At 33.0% G+C, this 20,021-nt stretch overlaps 2 protein-coding genes across 2 annotated transcripts; both read right to left on the reverse strand.

Annotated features, from left to right (window-relative positions):
- Positions 1-268: 268 nt before the first annotated feature.
- Positions 269-5,116, reverse strand: LOC147928183 (uncharacterized). The gene is made up of 6 exons (XM_087484770.1): positions 2,131-5,116; positions 1,694-2,048; positions 1,436-1,612; positions 1,252-1,351; positions 786-1,170; positions 269-711 (listed from the first exon to the last, which is right to left on the reverse strand). The coding sequence occupies exons 1-6, from the start codon at positions 4,268-4,270 to the stop codon at positions 368-370; spliced, it is 3,501 nt and encodes a 1,166-aa protein (XP_087340896.1). The 5' UTR covers positions 4,271-5,116; the 3' UTR covers positions 269-367.
- Positions 5,117-7,589: 2,473 nt separating this feature from the next.
- On the reverse strand, positions 7,590-15,649 carry LOC104741558 (putative LRR receptor-like serine/threonine-protein kinase At1g29720). Its single transcript, XM_087484773.1, has 25 exons — positions 15,390-15,649; positions 15,080-15,266; positions 14,904-14,975; positions 13,588-13,659; positions 13,418-13,489; positions 13,272-13,343; positions 12,395-12,466; positions 12,014-12,085; positions 11,869-11,940; positions 11,729-11,791; positions 11,566-11,637; positions 11,167-11,226; positions 10,999-11,067; positions 10,838-10,885; positions 10,716-10,757; positions 10,543-10,586; positions 10,062-10,453; positions 9,749-9,947; positions 9,628-9,648; positions 9,394-9,525; positions 9,187-9,305; positions 8,868-9,078; positions 8,524-8,755; positions 8,289-8,439; positions 7,590-8,196 (listed from the first exon to the last, which is right to left on the reverse strand). The coding sequence occupies exons 1-25, from the start codon at positions 15,496-15,498 to the stop codon at positions 7,819-7,821; spliced, it is 3,033 nt and encodes a 1,010-aa protein (XP_087340899.1). The 5' UTR covers positions 15,499-15,649; the 3' UTR covers positions 7,590-7,818.
- Positions 15,650-20,021: the final 4,372 nt, after the last annotated feature.

A 20,021-nucleotide genomic window follows, 5' to 3' on the forward strand; every position in this document is an offset into this window, starting at 1 on the left:
AATTCTAAAATTAATGTGAGATACTCGCTAAACCGTTGTACTTTAAGACTCTATTGCGACTGAAATAAACAGATGCACAATCACTTTAGTGACAAAACAGTCGCAAAACATGAGTTCAGTCACAATATAGTCTCAATTTGTGACGACTTTGTGACAAAACAGTATAGTCTCAATTTGTGACGACTTTAGTGACAAAACAGTCGCAAAACGTGAGTCGCACTATAGTCTCAATTTGTGACGTTTTTCTGACTATAAAATATTGATAAAATTAGAGAGAAAATATCATCGAAATTTCAATAAATTTATAATAACACTAGTGTTTGCGATTTCAATAAAATTACAAATAAACAAATAATAAACATGAAAATTATTCATATTCCTCATTTTCATCTTCTTGATCTTCATCCTCATCTGAAGACGAAGACGAGGACGAGTAGTTGCCACGAAATTCGTCTTCTTGTTCAGCATCGTTGATCTCAAAATCAAGTTCTTCATTAGGATGATTACCATCTACGAAACTGTCAACTATGATCTCCTCTATTGAATCTGTCATTCCATCATCAACTGTTTGCTGCAATATAACAACCTCCTTTTGTTTTAAGTTCCCTTGTACAGCATGCCTTGGATTAACTTTCAGAACGTTGAGCCAAATTTTTCGAGGTCGTTTAGTGTGAGGATATGAAAGATAACAAACTTGCTCAGCTTGTGAACCTACACATAAAAAATGGTTCTCCAATTAGATGTATATATATATCTTTAAATATATATTTAAAATAGAACATTACCTAATATAAACGGTTCATAATGTCGGTATCTCCTTGATGACAACACGTCAACAATGCCTCCATCGCGTATTCGAGTGCCTTTGTCAATTGTAGAGTCATACCATTCACAATAGAAAAGTGTGACCCGTAAATTCAAAAATCCTGGATAGGTAAGCTCTATGATATTTTCAATGGTCCCGTAAAAATCGTCCTCGTCAGATGAATCGGAATAAGTTTGTCCTCGGACACATACCCCATAATTCATTGTTTTTTTAGTGAGACCGTGAGCTTTTGTGTGAAACAGATAACCTCTTGTAAAATATATAGGCCAAGACTTAACTTTATTTTCAGGACCGTCCACGATTTCATGGACCCATGGAGGAAAACTTTCAAAACCACCACGCACCTGTGCCAAATATATATACAAAATTTTAGATCACAATATTTAACATGTTGATATAATTAATTGGTGGATAGTAAAACATACATATTGCTTAATCCATTCATGGAAATCTTCTTCTCTTTTCGACCTAACATCTTCATCAGATAGTTCTGGATATTCATATCGAATTTGCGCCTCCAACAATCTGTATTTTATCAACAAAAAGTAAATATTGTAAAGTTTACCTAAGAACATATGGTTATAAATATACTTGGTAAATCAAAAATACCTCTCATGTTGCTGGAAATAATCACAATTGCGCAGAACATATGCGTGTGCACATTTATAATCTTTTTCAGTTAACCAAAATTCACTACTTTTTCCGCCTGGACGACCAACTTGAGTGAATATATCTGGTACTGGTATAGGATATACAGGTACTTCACCTTCTTCATGCCGAATTAACCTGTTAAAGTTTATTTTGTAAAACTTTTTCACAATTTTAGAAGTTGATAGAAAAATTCAATAATCATATTTGAAGTTTTACCTTCTTCTCCTTGCTGTAGAAATGTGTGAAGCGAAATAGTGTGCTGAGAAATAAGATATCTCATCATTCAAGTAGGATTGAACTATTGAGCCAGCTGGATATCTTTTGTTCTTCGCTTTCCCTTTTAAACGTTTAAAAAACCTTTCGAAAGGATACATCCACCTATATTGCACAGGACCACCAAGTTGTGCTTCATAAGGTAGGTGAATAGGGAGGTGCTCCATTACATCAAAGAATGAAGGAGGGAAGATTTTCTCCAAATTACACAAGATCATGACAATATTATCCTTCAGAATTTCGAGGCGGGATTGCTCCAATGTTCTACTACATAGGTCGCGGAAAAATGCTCCAATCCCTACAAAGTTATAACATGTTATGTTGTTACATATAAATATAATATCAACAACTAAACCAAATTAAATGTTTAATTTATATACCTGAAATCGCCAGGTGGACATTACGCGGTAAAAGCTCTGCAAATATGAACGGAAGCAATCGTTCCATAAACACATGGCAGTCATGACTCTTCATTCCCGAAAACTTTCCATTTTTCATGTCAGCACAACTAGCTAAATCTGCGACATATCCGTCTGGGAATCTAACATCTTCTTTTACCCATTTTAATAAAGCCTCTTTCGCTTTGGTTTTCAATCTCCAAATAGGGAATGGGGCTCTCCCTTGAGCATCTAGATGTAAATCTTGCCGGGAACAAAATCTTGCAATATCCAATCTTGATTGCACGTTGTCTTTCGATCTATCTTTTACATTCATAGTGGTGTACATCAAGTTATCAAAGACATTTTTCTCGACGTGCATCAAATCCAGGTTGTGCCTTAAATTCAGATCGACCCAGTACGGTAACTGCCATAATATGCTTTCTTTATGCCAATTATGCCATCTTCCGTAGCCTTTAACTTTCTTTTCGTGACCATTCCCACCGCAAATAGATGTTTTAGGTGCTTTGGCTTTCCTTATACGCTCATAGATAGCTTGACTACTCAGAGATGCTGGTGGCTCGTCATTCAATGAATCTTTTCCCTTCAGAAAGTCATTTTTATTCTTCCGCATCGGATGACTTGTAGGAAGAAATCTCCTATGACAGTCAAACCAACATGTTTTCCTCCCAGCTGGTAATTGAAAAGCACCAGTGTCATCCATACAAATTGGACATGCTAATCTTCCATGCGTCGTCCATCCCGACAACATACCGTACGCTGGAAAATCGCTTATTGTCCACATAAGAACAACTTTCATGTTGAAATTTTGATTTAGTGAGATATCATAAGCCTCAACCCCATTATACCATAACTCCTTTAACTCATCGATTAATGGTTGGAGGAAAACATCAAGGCTGGCTCGTGGGTGGTTTGGTCCGGAGTTCAGAATCGTAAGAAATAAATACTCGCTGTTCATGCACATATCTGGAGGTAGGTTGTATGGAGTTAAGATCACAGGCCACAAAGAATGATTTTTGGAGACCCCAAATGGATTAAAACCATCTGTACATAACCCAAGGTAAACGTTTCGTGGCTCTTGCGCAAATGTGGGATGTAAATGTTGGAAATTCTTCCATTCAGGCGCATCAGATGGATGACACATTACTCCATCTTCTGAATCATGCTCAGCATGCCATCTCATTGATGATGCGGTCTTCTCTGATTGGTACATCCTCTTCAATCTATCTGCAATAGGTAGATACCACATACGACTGAAGGGTATTCTAGTTCTACCCCCACTACTTTTGTACCTTGGCTTCCCACAGAACTTGCAATGCTCCAAATTCCCATCTTCTTTCCAAAATATCATACAATTCTCTATACATACATCAATTGTATGGTATGGCAATCCTATCTTTCGAACTAAAGTCTCTGTCTCGTAGTATGAACCAGTAGCTTGATTACCCTCTGGTAAAACCTCCGTAAACAATTCAGCCCAATCGTCCATGCATGCCTCAGACAAATTATTATCAACCTTGATGTTCATGAACCTAGACGCCAATGATAGTTGCGAATGACCTTCATGACATCCATCATAAAGTGGAGTATTTGCAGCATCTAACATGTCGTAGAACCGTTTCGCCTCTTCAGTGGGTTCTTCATGGATATGATCATATCCATGATCATATCCACTTTCATACTCATGATACTCATTAAAAGGCGTGGTACCATGAAATGCATCATTCACCATCTCAGCATATACATTTCCCTCAAATCCAATTGGCTGACTACCAGGTTGACTACCATGCTGACTACTAGTACTAGTATAATTTGTATTAGGATAATGACTACTAGTTCCTACCCCTAACACGTCATAATCTTCACCATGTTCAGACCATACATAATAATTTGGCATAAATCCTTTACTATGCAAATGATTAGATATTGTCGTACCATGCAAAATAACATCGTTCTGACATTTTACGCAAGGACAGTAAAACCTACCTCCACTGTTTTGTGCCATAGGCTGGTTGTTTGCGAAATTCATGAACTGCTCAACTCCCGCCAAAAATTCTTTAGAGATATTATTTGTTCTTCCATCGATCCGATTATACATCCACTCTCGAGATGAATTCCACATAGCTTTTTTTTTTCTTTTCTTCTAAAACAACAAATCTTCTTTCTCTCTTTTTTTTTTTTCTTCTCTTCTAAAAAAAAAAAAAATCTTTTTTTCACTAATTTTTTTTTATTCCGTCTCTCTAGTTAGAAATGAATGAGATTGATATGAATGGAATGGTGAGAATGATGTGTTATATATAGTATAAATTTTGCGACTACTTTGCGACTCTAGGCAAAACAGTCGCAAATAAGGACTCCTTTGTCACTAAAAACCACATAATTGAGACAAATTAAAGCTCCAAACAGCTCAGTACAAACGCAAACTGAAACATTTATCACGTTTTTTGCCGACATCAATAAGTGACTGCTTTGCGATTCTTTTGCAACAAAGAAAGAGTGTGTCGCAAATAACGACGCATTTGTCACTGTTTTACCACGTAATTGAGACTCATAAAAGGGTCACAAAAGTTCAATACAAACTCACACTACCACATTTAGCACGTTTTTTACCGACATAGTCACCGACTGATTTGTGACTATAAAATTCAAAAGCAAAACAATAGTGGCAAAAACGTCGTGATTTGAAGACAGTTTTGCGACTAACTTTACTGACTTAATCTTCAGTTTATGGTTTGTCATAAATTGCGATTATTTTGCGACGAGCTATTTTTTCACGATAAAATGTCCCAAAGTAGTCGCAGAATAGCAACGAGCTAGCGACTACAATTAGTAGTCGTAAATTTGCGACGCTTTTACGTCAACTGTATTCGTCATCGTTAGTCCGTCGCAAAAGTGTCACACAGTAGTCACAAAAGTTTGCGACTATAAATTCAGTCACAACAAGTAGTCCCAAACGCCGTGTTTTCGTGTAGTGCATATAAAATCATCGATTTGGTTAAAATATAAATTTAAATATATGTAAATAATATTAGTTGCAGAAAATAAAACATTATAATTTCTATATTAAGTCAAATTATTTACAAAAATGTAAAATAGTTCATATACTAAGTTAAGTTATGTATATACCTGAACATAAGGAGATAGTAATTTGATAATTTTCATAATGCTTCATATATCCAAAAAAATAAAAATATATTAATCAAATTCATAATTTGGTTTGTAGTAGTAATCTGCTTCATAATTAGAAAGATATTGAATAAAATTTTGTACATACCAGTATCACATAAGAACCTATGAGTTTGTTTGATAGATTCACAATGTTTTTGATATTCCTGTAAAATAAAATAAAAAATATTTCATAGGATAAAAGAACATGAATATATATAAACAATAAATCATAAATAAAAACTTCAGAAAAACATAGAAAAGTTGGAATGAAACAACTGAATTCCAAATGTATTGCTTTATATAGTGAGGAATGAGTGTCGATTTTTAGGGTTAGTAAGTTGATTTTTTCTAGAAAGATATGTTTTGGCTTGAACAGAGTTTTAAGTGATTTCCTAATAATTATATAAATATATTTAGAATATTAATAGTAATTTCGGATTTTAAGGTAATTACTTAAACTAAGTTATTGAATTTGTAACTGATCTTGTATTAATATTGAATATAGTCATATAAGGAAATATGTTTTTAATGATTAACGATATTTGTGTTTTCGAAATCAATTAGAATACTAACAGTTAGGTGAAAACGTGTTGACCCTTGGTTTATGATTGGTGTTGACCCTTGGTTTATGATTGGTCCGATAGTCGACTAAAATTTTGGAACAATTTGGTAATCAGAGATTATTCTACAATAATTTTTCAAAATTGAAGCATCATTTGATTTACTAATAATATTATTTTTTTTTACTTTCCTACATTATAATATTTTAAAACTTTTTAAAATTTCAGAATTTTTAAAAGTTTCAATATTAATAATAATTTAAACTTTAAAAAAATCTTAAATATTAAAAATTTTAAAATTTTAAATATGCTCAAATAAAAAAAATCTTATTAAACAATATATATAGAGTTTTCAAATTTAAAGGCCTGGTTTGAACATTTGTAAAAAAATTATAATTTGTAAAAAATGTTAACCTGGGATATTTTTTTCTTTCTGATGGAGTAAGATTGAGATCTCTATCTTTTGCGAATTCAATATCCTTAATTTACGGAATATTTTTGTAAGTTAGTATAACAAATAATGTTGATTTGATTTAGATTTTATTGTTAAGCTTATAATAAATGCAAATTTTATACGATAAATCTAAATAATTACTAAACTTTATATGTTTCCTAAAGTTTAGGACTGAATAATATTTTCGAAATCAGTATGCCATATGTAGAATATTTTGTTAACATTTATGGAGACAGTTAATGTATTAATCAGTAGGAATCGTTGGTGAGAAATTTATTGATGTTTTCTATTTATGATTTTTATTTATTATAGTTTCCTCTTTTTTTGATAATCCGATGACCCATTTAATTCGTCGCGGGTTTATTTTGACCCGAATCCGACAGCTTTACTTTCGGGTTATTTTCTAAAATTGACCCGACCAGAAGCATTTTAGTACTTCTCTTTTACTTATATAGGGATGCAGTTACATTTTATTTTCTATATAATCACATAGTATCATTCATTTCTAATCAACTTGGGGGGTTTTAATTGTAAGACATAACGAGTCTATGGCATTAATGGGTGCAGTTACATTTTATTTTCTATATATATAATCATGTAGTCTCATTCATTTCTAATCAATTTGAGAGTTTCAATTTTTGTTTTAATTGTAAGATATAATGATTAATGGGTGCAGTTACATTTTACTTTCTATATCATATAATCATGTAGTCTCTTTCATTCCTAATCATCTGAGAAAAATCAGACAATAAAATAGCATTCAACAAAAGTATTATTGTTCTCTGTTACACACCTCTTCTCTGTTCAAAGGCCTCTGTTTTTTTTTTTTGGAAGTATTAGAGATCTCTGTTCTACTATCTTTTTCTAACATTGTGGTATCAGAGGTTTCGGTCCCTTTGATCTTGATCTTATTCAGAACAACATAATTATAAGACAAAGACGATGGCTTGAAATGCAAGTCATTACCCGTACACTCTAGGATTTGATCATTCTCTCTGCCTCCTTCACTCTAACTGTAACTGATCGTTTCCCTACTCGAATTTTTATTTTTTTCAATAGTAAAATGTTTAGAAAAAATGATAGATATATTTAATGAAGAAATTTGTTTCTGCAGGGTCACTTATGTAAAAAATAAACTCTAGATTTGGTTAAATGACCATATTCATATAGTTAATCCAATCAATGTTCCATTTTATGTCATCCGAGTCAATCCAATTTGTAATGGAAATGAGTTCGTAAGAAATGTTCAACCAAAGTGCGAACAAAGAGACTTCCATAAAAATATTTGATTTGAGTTTGACAAACATTCATAAGAGATACATACATGTGCTTTTGGACGTACATTAATGTTAGCTTATAGTACAGTTCCAGACAAATTTAGTGATATAACTATAACTTTAGGAATATAACCTCACAAGCCTCTCATAAAGTAATAGGGAAAAAGGTAACGTGCACAGCTTTTGATTTTTCAGAGACGAGGATATATGGTTATTCTACGGTTGGAGTTTGGATCACGGATTGCGGGTATAATGGGTAGAGATCAGAAACAGAGGATTTTATTGTTGTTGTTGTTGTATTGTCGGTCAGACCAGACGTGCTCGAGCTACCATGTGTATCAAAGTCACTCAGCTTTGACATGCTCCAGTTTTCTCCATATAAACCAGGATCTGACATAACCTTTGGTATTTCGATCTCTCCCTGGAGCATTTTAACAGCATCTGACATTGCTGGCCTCAAGGAAGGAGATGAGTTTGTGCAAGTGAGAGCAACTTTGATCATTCTTACGGCTTCATCGCTGTTGAACTCACCTTCGAGCTTTGAATCTATGATCTCCATTATATCCCCTGTCTGTTGCAGCGTCAGTGCCTGTGATTTGATATAACAAAAAGGGGTTAAAGTTAACTTATGGAAACAGATATACAGAATGGCCTAAAGAGAAAGAAAAGCTCCATTGTTACCCAATTGATAAGCGAGACGTGATCAACACTTCCCTTCTGTTTTGCATTATTTTTTCCACTAACAATTTCTATTGCCACAACACCGAAGCTGTACACGTCTGCTTTATCTGTCAGTTGACCCCATAATGCATATTCAGGAGCCATATATCCGCTGCAGCATTAGAGAAACCAAGAATGAGGTTTCTTAAGCCATGATGCGGTTTTAGTTTTACGTTCTACTTCTATATGTACTTACATGGTTCCTGCAATTTTGGTGCTAATGTGACGGTCTTCTGATTCATGGAGCCTAGCCAACCCAAAATCAGATATCTTTGCATTAAGGTCAGCGTCTAGAAGCACATTAGTTGTTTTTATGTCACGGTGAACCATCCTCATCGTCGATCCTTCGTGGAGGAATGCAAGACCTCTTGCGATTCCAACACAGATTTTTTGTCTTGCTTTCCAGTCCAGTTTCAGGGAACCCTTTCCTGGAAATGGATGTTAACCAAAGTGATATTACACCACATTACATATAATAACATTGACGCTTGATTTAAACATGTAATATTGAGAAACATGCATGCATTTAAATTAAATTACCAAACAAGGCAAGAGCAAGAGAGTTATTTTCCATGTACTCATACACGAGCAGCAATTGATCCTTGTCGACACAGCAACCATAAAGCTTGACAAGGTTTGGATGATTCAGACCTGAGATCATTCCTATCTCATTCACAAATTCGCGGTTTCCTTGGCATGACTTAGAAGAAAGTTGCTTGACTGCTATCATAGTTCCATCCGACAGTTCTCCCTGCAATATATAAGTTTCTCATATCAGTAACCCACCTACTAATGCCATATTCTCTCACGTATGTGCCTACGGTTTGAGAAGAACTTGGTCTGTGATCATTTAGCATACTTTGAATACAGATCCGAAACCTCCTTCTCCGAGTTTGTTGGCTTCATCAAAATTGTTTGTTGCAGCTTGTAGTTGCCTCCAAGTAAAGCAAACCGTTTGTAGACTCTCGGCTCTCAGATCTGTGTGATCACGTTCACAACCGAAAAACATTACTAATGCTAATGCTAATACGAATCGGTGTTGTACAAGAAATGGTTTCATATATACCTCTTTCTTTCTTTTTATTGTGTCTAATCCATCTTCTCCTAGCATATATTCCCAAAGCCAAGAGAATTGCTACCAAGGCACCCAAAACCCCCATAATTAGGAGGTAATTCATGGGATGTTTTATTTTCTCCGCTGCAAAATGAGACACAACAAAAGTGTAAATATGTTTTTTTTTTTGTTATCAATTATAGAAAGATTTTTTTTTTAAGGATTTTTTTGTTTTGTTTTTTGGACCTCCACAACGTGGCTCCAGACCTGAAATTTTAAATGATGAATACTAAAGTAAGTTCACTGAAGCAGATAATTGATTGTTAAGCAAACTGAAGTTTGACGAGCTGAGGAGAAGGCTACTTACTGTGATGACACAAGGAAATAGCAGAGATAAGGGGACCATAATTTCCTCTTCCAGGAATAAGGGTTGTCCCTTTCCCTGCCCAATAAAACCGAATCTCTAACATATGATCTGTCACATTGACATTCATACTTTTAACAACAGGCTTAAGAGTGTCGTTCGCCTCCTCTTTGATGTTAAAGTCTTTCAAAACCAATACATCCTAACAAGTGAGATAATATAAAATAATGTGACTTCCAATTCCATGCACCTTAATTATTTTCAAATATGATTACAAAAAGTGCAATTATATATGCAGTATATGTTTGCGTTTTACCTGAACATAGACATCAAATATGCGCCTACCGACATGAGTGTATAGTTCTCTGTTTAAAAACTGAAGCTCCATAAAATGGAGTTTCACATCGTAGGCTCCATTTTCCAAGCAAAACGCATAATAAACGAGAGAGAGAGCAGATCGACGTGCAGTCTTATAAAGATCATGAGGATAATCTCCATATAGTGTTGAAGTATTTGAAATGGAGTACACATCATCATCACTTCCATCATCGGTAAAGTCACCTGTGTTACTGACTCCCCAGTTTCCGAAGTGCTGATTTGATGCAGAGGTGGTTTGACGACTGTTATCAGTTTGGTAAGTAGTTTTACCAAAGGAGTTTGTAATAGTTACATTTTCTCCACCACAATTTATATGTAGTGATCGCTGATCTACAATCGATAATAAGTATCACCATCAGTAGTAAAAAACTAATGCATGTTAGAGAGATATAAATCAGAACGGCTCAGTACAAACTTACATTTGTTGCATTGGATTGGAGCCGCGCATGGAAGAATCCCAGTTCTGTATGACAAGGCGATCAAAATAATTAGGCATCTCAAAATACTATTTAATTATTGCCATATATGAAAGTAAGATGTTGTTAAGCTTGATTTGTTCTTGTAGCAAAACAGAGCAGAAGAGTGTACTTACAAATTGTTCTTCAAATATGAGCTTCGGTATTTGTTAATGCTACTGATCATTCAACAGAAAGTGAGAGCATAAACAAATATACAGAAAACACTATAGTTTCTACCATAATTTCATTCACGTACCTCTCCTGGCAGTTAGACGACCATGAGAAATTGTTATAAGAGAGATCGCTGTGAAGATTCACCAAACATAGAAAAACCGACAAGAAGATATATTAGTTGACATACATGGCAGAAAAATTCTCAAGCCATACATACAAAACAAGTTAAGGCCTGAAACGTACATATAAGATTTGCTGTTGCTCAAAGCACCAGATTCAATGTTTCCAGAAAGCAAATTGCCAGTCAAATAGCTAAAAGAACATGTTAAACGGTAAGTAAATTATACAGAGTAGTTCTGTTGTACGTGTTCACATTAAAAGGCCTCCAAAGACAAAGATTATAACACTTACGTCTTTTTTGGAAGGTTTTGTAGTTGAATTTCACCAGTCAATTTGTTAAACGATAAATCACTGCAGCAAACCACGTATATAATAATAATAAATGAATTTGCTTATTTATAGATTTTGCAAACATTCATAAATATATTTTTCTCATACTTGCCTATCACTCTAACAACATCTTTTTCTATCGATGCCACATACAAATGTACACACTACACAGTGTACTATGCACACTTCTTACCGAAATAAAATGTACACTATACACACTTAGTCCTACGCAAATCTAATCCGCAAGTTTTAATGTACACTATACACACTTAGTCCTACACACTTAGTCCTATGCACACTTCTCACCAAAAAAGAAGCTAGTTTTGATATGTTTCAAATTAATGTAATCAAGAAACTTACAGAATCTGAAGAGTTGTCAATTTCCATATGTAAGGAGGAATTGGACCAGACAAATTCACATTCCTCAAAACCCTGTAACGGAGGAGTTTAAGTTTAACATACTCGCTCAGATGAAATCAAGCCTCAAGATGAGACACATAAAGCTTCATAGGTAAATACATACAGATTTTTGAGTTTGTTAGAGAGTTTTGGAAACGAGTTTATCCCAGTCGTATCACTAATGCTCCTGCATATATATTGCTCGAAACGTCAGTCTAGTTTCAATTTTCGTTTTGGTAATCTATATTGAAAATAGTTCATTACAGTTGAGTAAGATTTTCTAGGCGGGCGACTGCATCAGGAATAGGTCCTTTCAGTCCACTTGCGTATATATCTCTGTAAGTTATAACCGACAACACAAGTTAGAATTAAGAGACTAATTAGAAATAGTGATGATGGACAATCTTACAGCCTTTGAAGCCGAGACCAGTTGCCGATATATTCTGGGATGGTGCCAGTAAAGTTATTGTCAAATATCGTACTGCATAATGAAAACAAACAAAACTAGTTTAGAGCTTTGTTAAACTTATTTTCTTAGACTTGTATTAATATGTTTTCTGGACTATCTCTTCACATCCTTAAGTAAGCCTTTCGCAAGTGTCAAATCAATTCACACTACAAAGAAACAAACCATGCATACCTAAAGTGAGGAACACTCTCAAAGCAAAAATCCTAATCAACATCTATTCATGTGTTAATCATCTACAAGTCTAATTAAAGAAGAGCATTTCCACTTAAAAACGCAAGCCTTTTGAAAACTTTCATAATTAAGTATAGAGCAACAACTTACAATCTCTCAAGGTTGACTAGTTTAGCGAAAGAGGTAGGAAGGCTTCCAGTAAATTGATTGGACGCAAGTTCCCTGCAAAACACGGTTTCACAAAAGGATCAAAACTGTATTTTTCCAAAAAACAAAGACTATACAGTAAAACCTCTATAAATTAATAATGTTGGGACCAAGATATTTTATTAACTTATAGTGATATTAATTTATCTATAAATTAATAATTATTAATTTATAGATATATTTTAATAGTTTAAATTTTAAAAATTATGAATTGAGACAATTTTAACAAAAATTTCGGATATTCAAAATTTTATGGTATTGAAATTGAATTTTTAATATTTAGAAAACATTATTAACAATAAATTACAAATACAATAGACAAATTCACCTATACACATGACATACATAAAATTAAATTTATGAATAATAATATAGATTGTTGTATTTTAATAGTCAATCAAACTATCGAAATGTAAATGATGGATATCTAAAAATTGAAAACTTTAAAAAATGTAGCTATATTTATGACATGTTACAAAAGATTTTATATCATTATATTTTGAAAATACAACATAATAGTTGTTTTGTAGATATGAGCTTTAGGAGAAACATACATTATATTTTTTTTCTTTACATAAATTATATATATGTAAATTTACATGATTATTAATTTATGATATTATTGGGACCATATTTTACATGGGGATTTCAGAAAAAATATTATCTTATTATCTTATCAAATTTTGTTATTTTTTACACTGGCCCGACTTGGGACTAACAAAATTTATTAATTTATAGTGTTTATTAATTTATAGAGGTTTGACTATATATATATATTCTGCTTTTTTCACAAATGGTTAAGATGCATAGGGGATCTTACAGTTTTATTAGTTTGGTCAAATTACCAAGCTCATCAGGAATCGGACCAGAGAAATTGTTGGCTTCAACCGCTCTGAAATTTTTTACTCTAATGCGTTAGATGTAATTAAAAGGCACCATACAGATGAGGAACTATTAGAGACGTACAAAAACGTCAGATTCTTGAGATTTTGCAACTCAGGTGGTAACTTCCCAGACAACTGATTAGCGGCGAGCGAGCTGGGAGAAAATAAAAAAATCAAAATCAAAATACGTACAGGCATGCAAAACATGAAGATAAAGAAACATCGGGAAGAAAGAAGAGAGGAGGAGCTAACATTTTCGTAAGGTGTGGCATTGAACCCCACTCCATCGGGATTGTACCCGAAAGGTAGTTTCGGGTCAACCTTCTGCAAACAAGAACAAAAACGAGCTAGAATATTTGCCCATCACTCTCGTTGATCACAGTTCTGTTGATCTCTCCATTTATATTTGGAGTATTGTGAGTATTTATAAGCCTAAAATATTGGTATAGTCGATTGTTTTGATTTATTTTCTCCAAAAGTGTAACTATTTAACTTATAAGCGAAATTGTGGAGTTTTTTTTTGTCGATTAGTTTTAAAATCTATTCAAAGATTTTTGGTAGTTAATTATGAATCACCGTAATTAACTATTGATTATCAAATTCATGAAGGTATAAATTGTGATTGTTTTATACGAAATTTTAATGAATATATAAATATAATAATATCATATATTTGGAATATATATCTAAATATATTTCATATATGTTTATTCTTTTCATGTATAGAAGATTGAATATTAAATTATACTGTTTTTTAATTAAAATAAAATCAAAACTGCTGACAAAAACTCTTACAGCATGTACAACTTCATACGTTTTTTAAACTAGTAGTATCGTTTTAACTGTAATTTTTTATTTTGTTTTGTACGTTTTTGTACTTTAAATGTAAACTCTTAGGCAAAATTTCAGACTGTCACCTTGAAGTCACCTAAAGTCATAACTTACTGGTAATCGGTTGCTTTACTTTAAAAATAAAGCTTTTTGTAAGGCATAATTTATTCATAATTATACAAACTAGAAGAAAGCTGTTAAGTAAAAAAGCCAACGTAAAAAACTTGTCTATGCTAAGCTTGGTTAAAAATGGAAAAAAAAAACAAATACCTTCAAATACTAAAACAATTTTTATGGACAATTATAACATATACCCGTTCCTATCTTTCAAAAATAGCATTAATTAATATAATTACATTATTTTTTTTAAAAATATATTTAGATTTGAGTTGACTATTTACATTTAGGGTATAACTTTTAAGAAATAGAGTTTATTGTTTAGCGTTTAAGGTTTAATTTCAAAACTTTAAACTTAAAACATGATGCTATGTTTAGAACTTTAAACATGATATGATAAATTTGGAACAAAATTTTTTTTCGTGTTATTTATGAGTTTTTTTTCAAATTAATCAAAAATCAAGTCATGTATAGATTTTATATTTTTTTTTTCAAAATTGACAAAAACCATTAACATTTAGGTTCCCTATTTTTTTTTTAGGAAAATCAATTTTCTCCTAATATATAACTATGTCTTGCAAATAGGAAAACATCCATTAATCGTATAAATCCAAACTTACATTGTCTGGAGATATTGAAGCTTGACCAACTGAGGCGGAAGTTTCCCACGAAGACTCATAGTTCTGAGAGTTCTGTATTTGTTTAATAATGCAGCAAAAAAAAGTAAATGAAAATTAATAAGAGATAAAAAGAAAAAGATAAAACGAAGAGAATACAGAAGAATTATAACACTCACAATTCTGTAATATGACATGTGGCGTTTTTGTTGAAGCTACAATCACAAACGATGGTGTTGTTCATCCCCGAAACAGACTCAATTTCTGGTGTGGTCATCAGTTTTCCTTTAGGACAAGGGTATCCATTGCTTAGGTTCAATCGTCTCGTGATTCCAAGTGTAGTAGCTATCTCCTTTAGCGCATTCACTGCGTTAATATATATATAATACTAAAAAAAAAACCTTGGAGATTGTATATAAAATATATATACGGATTATTATGTATCTGTGTTTTGTAAGAATTTTACAAAATGGGCGATTATTCTCATACATTCATCTGGATCAAGAGCTGGCGAAGAGGCCGATGTTGTTATTTTTGTAAGAGAACTTGTGATGATGATGGTGAAGAACAGAATAAAACTCGAGAAAACGATCCACATATCGATAGAAATTATGTATATAGTGATTCTTTGTGGGTCTAATGTGTATGTGCTTGGTGGTTAATCACAATGTTATTATCATAGCGATAGAAAAGTTACTTATATAACATGTATGAGGAAAATGTTGTTGATATTTTTTTTTGTGTGGTCTGCTTGGGTCGTCGGTGACTAGATATAGATAGTAAAGATATATATATATATATATACTGTATATATTGGCAAAAATAATTGTTGCCGTCAAGTTTTTTTTATTTTTCACTGTTGACGTCAAGTTGTAGGGGTGAACAGAGAGTTTCATGAATAATTGATGTTTCTTTTTAGATAAATATGAATGATTGATGTTTTATCACTTTATATCTCCTGATGGTTTTGGATCTTGAACTCAAGTGTGCCAGGTTTACTAAAATCTTATTCTGAAACTTTTGAAAACTTTCATTTGATTAATTAATATCTTACTAAATCGAATCATAAGAACAACTCCAACGGTGAAAGGGATTCTTAAGATGAAAAAATTTAAAAATAATAGGAAAACATAACTGAGGAAAGAAAAAGTAAAGAACCCTATCTTGTTTTAGATATTTTAGAACCTCGCCAAGAAACCCTTCTTTTCTTTTGTTTTGGTCAATTTTTTTAATTAATAAATTACTAAAAATTTGAATTTTATTAAACTCAAATGGATCTCTTATTGTTGGAGGTGATCTAAGACTTGTTTTCGGAAGGAATACATAGTAATGATCTATGCATTGTGAAGGTGTTAACGAGGGATCATTGCATTGTGAAGCTATGTGTAGATAATTTATATATGTACAGAGAATATGGAATCACAAAAATCACGGAACACTATGAGAGTGTCACAGTATTACCATCAACACGAGACTTATAATCGGTGGCATATAATAAAAATCTTATCAATGAAATCTTTAAGGTCTTCTTGGTCGTCGTCGCACGGCTACAAAAGTAATTATACATATATGACCAAAAGTTATAATGGTGATGTGAACGCTTGATATATTTTCATGACTCCTTGTACCTTTTCTCCCGTATGTCATGTAAGCCCTGAAACTAAATTCTAAACAAAACAAAAACTGGTATATTCGTTTTATAAACACTTCAAATACATCTCTAACTCTTAAAAGTTATAATGGTGATGTGAACGCTTGATATATTTTCATGTCTCCTTGTGCCTTTTCTCCCGTATGTCATGTAAGCCCTGAAACTAAATTCTAAACAAAACAAAAACTGGTATTTTCGTTTTATAAACACTTCAAATACATCTCTAACTCTTATAATCAAATCATATATATTGAATTGTGACAGATTATGGCCTGAAAAACACTAATAATCAATGTTTAAAAAAGCGTTAGACGGTATGTGGGCGGTGATCTAGCACCTAGCGCCTAGTCGAGATTTTAGGCGTTTTTAGGCGGTTTAGGCGTTTACAATACGAACATTATATATATGATATTATATGTAAAATTATGTAAAAATATATGTTAGAAGAAATAAATAATAATAAATCATAAACTAAAATTGTAAAAATATATTTATTTAATTTTGATTAATAACATATAAACATTTATAAATATGTATATGAATATAAAACTTAAAAATTTAAATATATGTAGTTAAAAATAAAAAATATACATTAAAATAATCTTATGTGATTTTAGGCGGTCTAAGCGGTCTAGGCGCCGTGTAGGCGCTAGGCGCTCAGAAGACGCCTAGGCGGCCGCCTAGACCGCTTTTTTGAATACTGATAATAATATATAATAAGATTTTTCAATTCATAGTCAATTTCTACTACACGAGATAACGCGATTTGATGAAATCGAACTCCGATGGAAAATGTCACATAGATGAACTATTCACCACTTTTTTTTGACAACATTACAAATTATACGCAAGGACCGGGTTCGAATCGAATTTGGTGAGAAGACAATAGAGGTGAGTAATAGTGGTCTACTCGCTTTTTCTCGAACTGTTAACCACTTGAATAAAAACACTTGTCTAGGATAATATTATTTTACATATCATAATTGAATTATTTAATTTGATATGTCAACATTATACTATCGATGGTGTTAACAAAATAATAAAATGATGTTTTATTTTTTTTTTAGCACTGAATTAATGATATTTTTAATTTTTATTAATGTCGATCCAAATACGTCATGACATATAACCTCGTTTCGTGATATTTTAAACTTTATAAATTTAAATATTTATAATATTATTAATATTTCAAAAGTTTCTAAAAGATTTATATCTGATATAGTTAGACGTATTTAAAGCAATTTAACCGATACAAATTTTTAAATTTGGATTGTTAAGTTAAGTTTCCTGGTCTTATGTATAACAAGCAACTTACCCTTTTTTTTAATGATCAATGATGCATGAGATTTAAACTTAGTATAATTATCAATGATACTCAACAATCAAACCCTCACAACTATCATGCATTCGAATAACTAAGTGTAGGAACCGAAATCAGTTACAATTTACACAGTTAACAAATCATATTTTTTTATAGCGAAAAAGTTATGGGATCTAGAGCCAGAATACTTTATATGGTGTCTTTCCAAATGCCAATTGAACTGACGATCTCTAAATACCGAATTTTTATTATCAGTTGAGCTATTGACACTTGGTTGAATTACTTCTTCCACCATTTATTTTTTCATCATTTCACAACACAAGTATCGATTACAACCACATGCACCCACAACTTCACACCAAAAATCATTTTTCCTCTCTTCACCAATCATTCATGATAATTAACGTCAAGTAGAATAATGAGGAAACTCAAAAAATCATCAACAACTCTCGTCATGAAAAAAAAAACAATACGATAGACAATTTCTATATTTTTCATAGACAAATATAGCCAAAAAGAAATTTCTATATCGTTAATAAACAGACCGTTCAAATTTCGTAGAAGAACTCACCGATTATAGAATAAAATTCATGGCATGAGAGCAGATATGGAAACTCACAAACTGTAGCAGTCATAATAACCAAATGTAAAAAACTCAGTAACACACTATCTATGCGACCAATTTTACCGGAATTCGATTTCAATAAATTATGTATTCCGTATAGTAAGAATTGGCTATAAATCAGATTTTATCGATTTATTGATTTAAAAAAGAAAAAAAAAAAACTGATCGGTAACACCAAGAGCAGCCGTAATTGTACTTAATTTTCCTCTCTGGGGTCCACACGCACATTGATTTACTTGTCAAATAATTCCGGATCGGTTTGGTTCCATTATATGTTTAATATATGAAGATGAGTATTGGGAATTCATTCAAGTAGGAAATAGAAAAAAGAAAAAAACACTCTCCTAGACACGATTTTGAAGGAGCTCCATTTAACCAAGCCTTCCAACGTTGGTGTAGCTGTTGCTCGTCGACATCGGGATTTTAATGACTCACCTTTTTATTATTTTCGATCTACTTATCTTAATGTTCTCTTTTGCAAGTTTTTTCCCTATTTTTTTATTTTTTCTTAACCCTTTTCTGACTCCTTTCGCCTCTGTCCCCAATCCAAAACCCAACAAGTGTACGCTCCCGCTGATCTATCTTTCACCGGAGAAGCTCCACTATACCACTCCAGTGGACCTAGTTTCCAAAATTGATTCAATTCACGGCAACTGTCTAGTTCCGCTGATCCCTCAAGCACAGGAGAAGATTCTTGCATCGTAAATCTCTGCGACAGGCTCGCGCATACATCTCATTCAGTCCTCATTTTGGCAAGCGGTTGTGAATCTAGGGTTCTCCCCAGTGGACCTAGTTTCCAACCTTGAATCAAACCATGACCACCGGCTAATCCTTTCGATCTGTCACTCAACGGAGGTGCTCTCTGCCCCGCAAAGCTCTCTACCTTTTACGGTCAGCCGCCACATTCACCTCTCTCCCTGGTCTCTGTTTGTGAAACTAGGTTTTATTCGGGTGGGCCTTGTCTCATCTATCGGCCGTTAAGCTTTTCAAACGCAAAGCCTTCAACCAATAAACCCAGGTGCAAAAATTCTAAACTTCGACTAATCTCGATTTCAAGTTTCTTTAGTTTTGATGGATGTAAGAATGTACGACATAAACTACATCTCCTATCGATACCCCTGTCTCGGGTCAATTATTATCAACTGCAAAACCTGGTCCGGTTTAAGTCCTCAAAGAATTCTGTTCATCAAAGCTCAAAGCTTTCGGGACCTCCAGTTCTAGTCTCTAGCCACACCAAAGGATTACTGAAGATTGGCATTATGGCCCCGGCTCCACGAAACGGTGGCTACCGACACTTTCACAATCCCCTCTCTTGATACTAGGATTTTTGTATCTCCTAGTAGGTCTCAATTAACCTTATGTGTTGTAGTACTTAAGGTGTCAATCCAAATGAGATGTTACTAGCAATCAAGATGCAATCAAGCAATCACAAGTCAAGCCAATTGAAAAAGAGTGTTTGTCTAACAACCCTAGAATGATCAGAATGCTAAACGGAAATGAGTTACCAAACTAGAAACAAAAATG

Source organism: Camelina sativa, chromosome 14 (genome assembly GCF_030686135.1).
Source record: "Camelina sativa cultivar CO46 ecotype springtype chromosome 14, ASM3068613v1".
Taxonomy (NCBI): Eukaryota; Viridiplantae; Streptophyta; class Magnoliopsida; order Brassicales; family Brassicaceae; genus Camelina; species Camelina sativa.

Excerpts from the sequence above, each read along its gene's own strand:
- LOC147928183 (XM_087484770.1), bottom strand. The coding sequence starts at position 4,270 with ATGTGGAATTCATCTCGAGAGTGGATGTATAATCGGATCGATGGAAGA. Across the intron at positions 1,352-1,435 it reads TATTTCCAGCAACATGAGAG|ATTGTTGGAGGCGCAAATTC; the intron begins GTATTTTTGATT and ends GATAAAATACAG. Across the intron at positions 712-785 it reads TTATGAACCGTTTATATTAG|GTTCACAAGCTGAGCAAGTT; the intron begins GTAATGTTCTAT and ends TTTTATGTGTAG.
- LOC104741558 (XM_087484773.1), bottom strand. The coding sequence starts at position 15,498 with ATGTGGATCGTTTTCTCGAGTTTTATTCTGTTCTTCACCATCATCATC. Across the intron at positions 11,638-11,728 it reads TCTAACAAACTCAAAAATCT|GGTTTTGAGGAATGTGAATT; the intron begins GTATGTATTTAC and ends CCTCCGTTACAG. Across the intron at positions 10,886-10,998 it reads AGCAACAGCAAATCTTATAT|CGATCTCTCTTATAACAATT; the intron begins GTACGTTTCAGG and ends GAATCTTCACAG.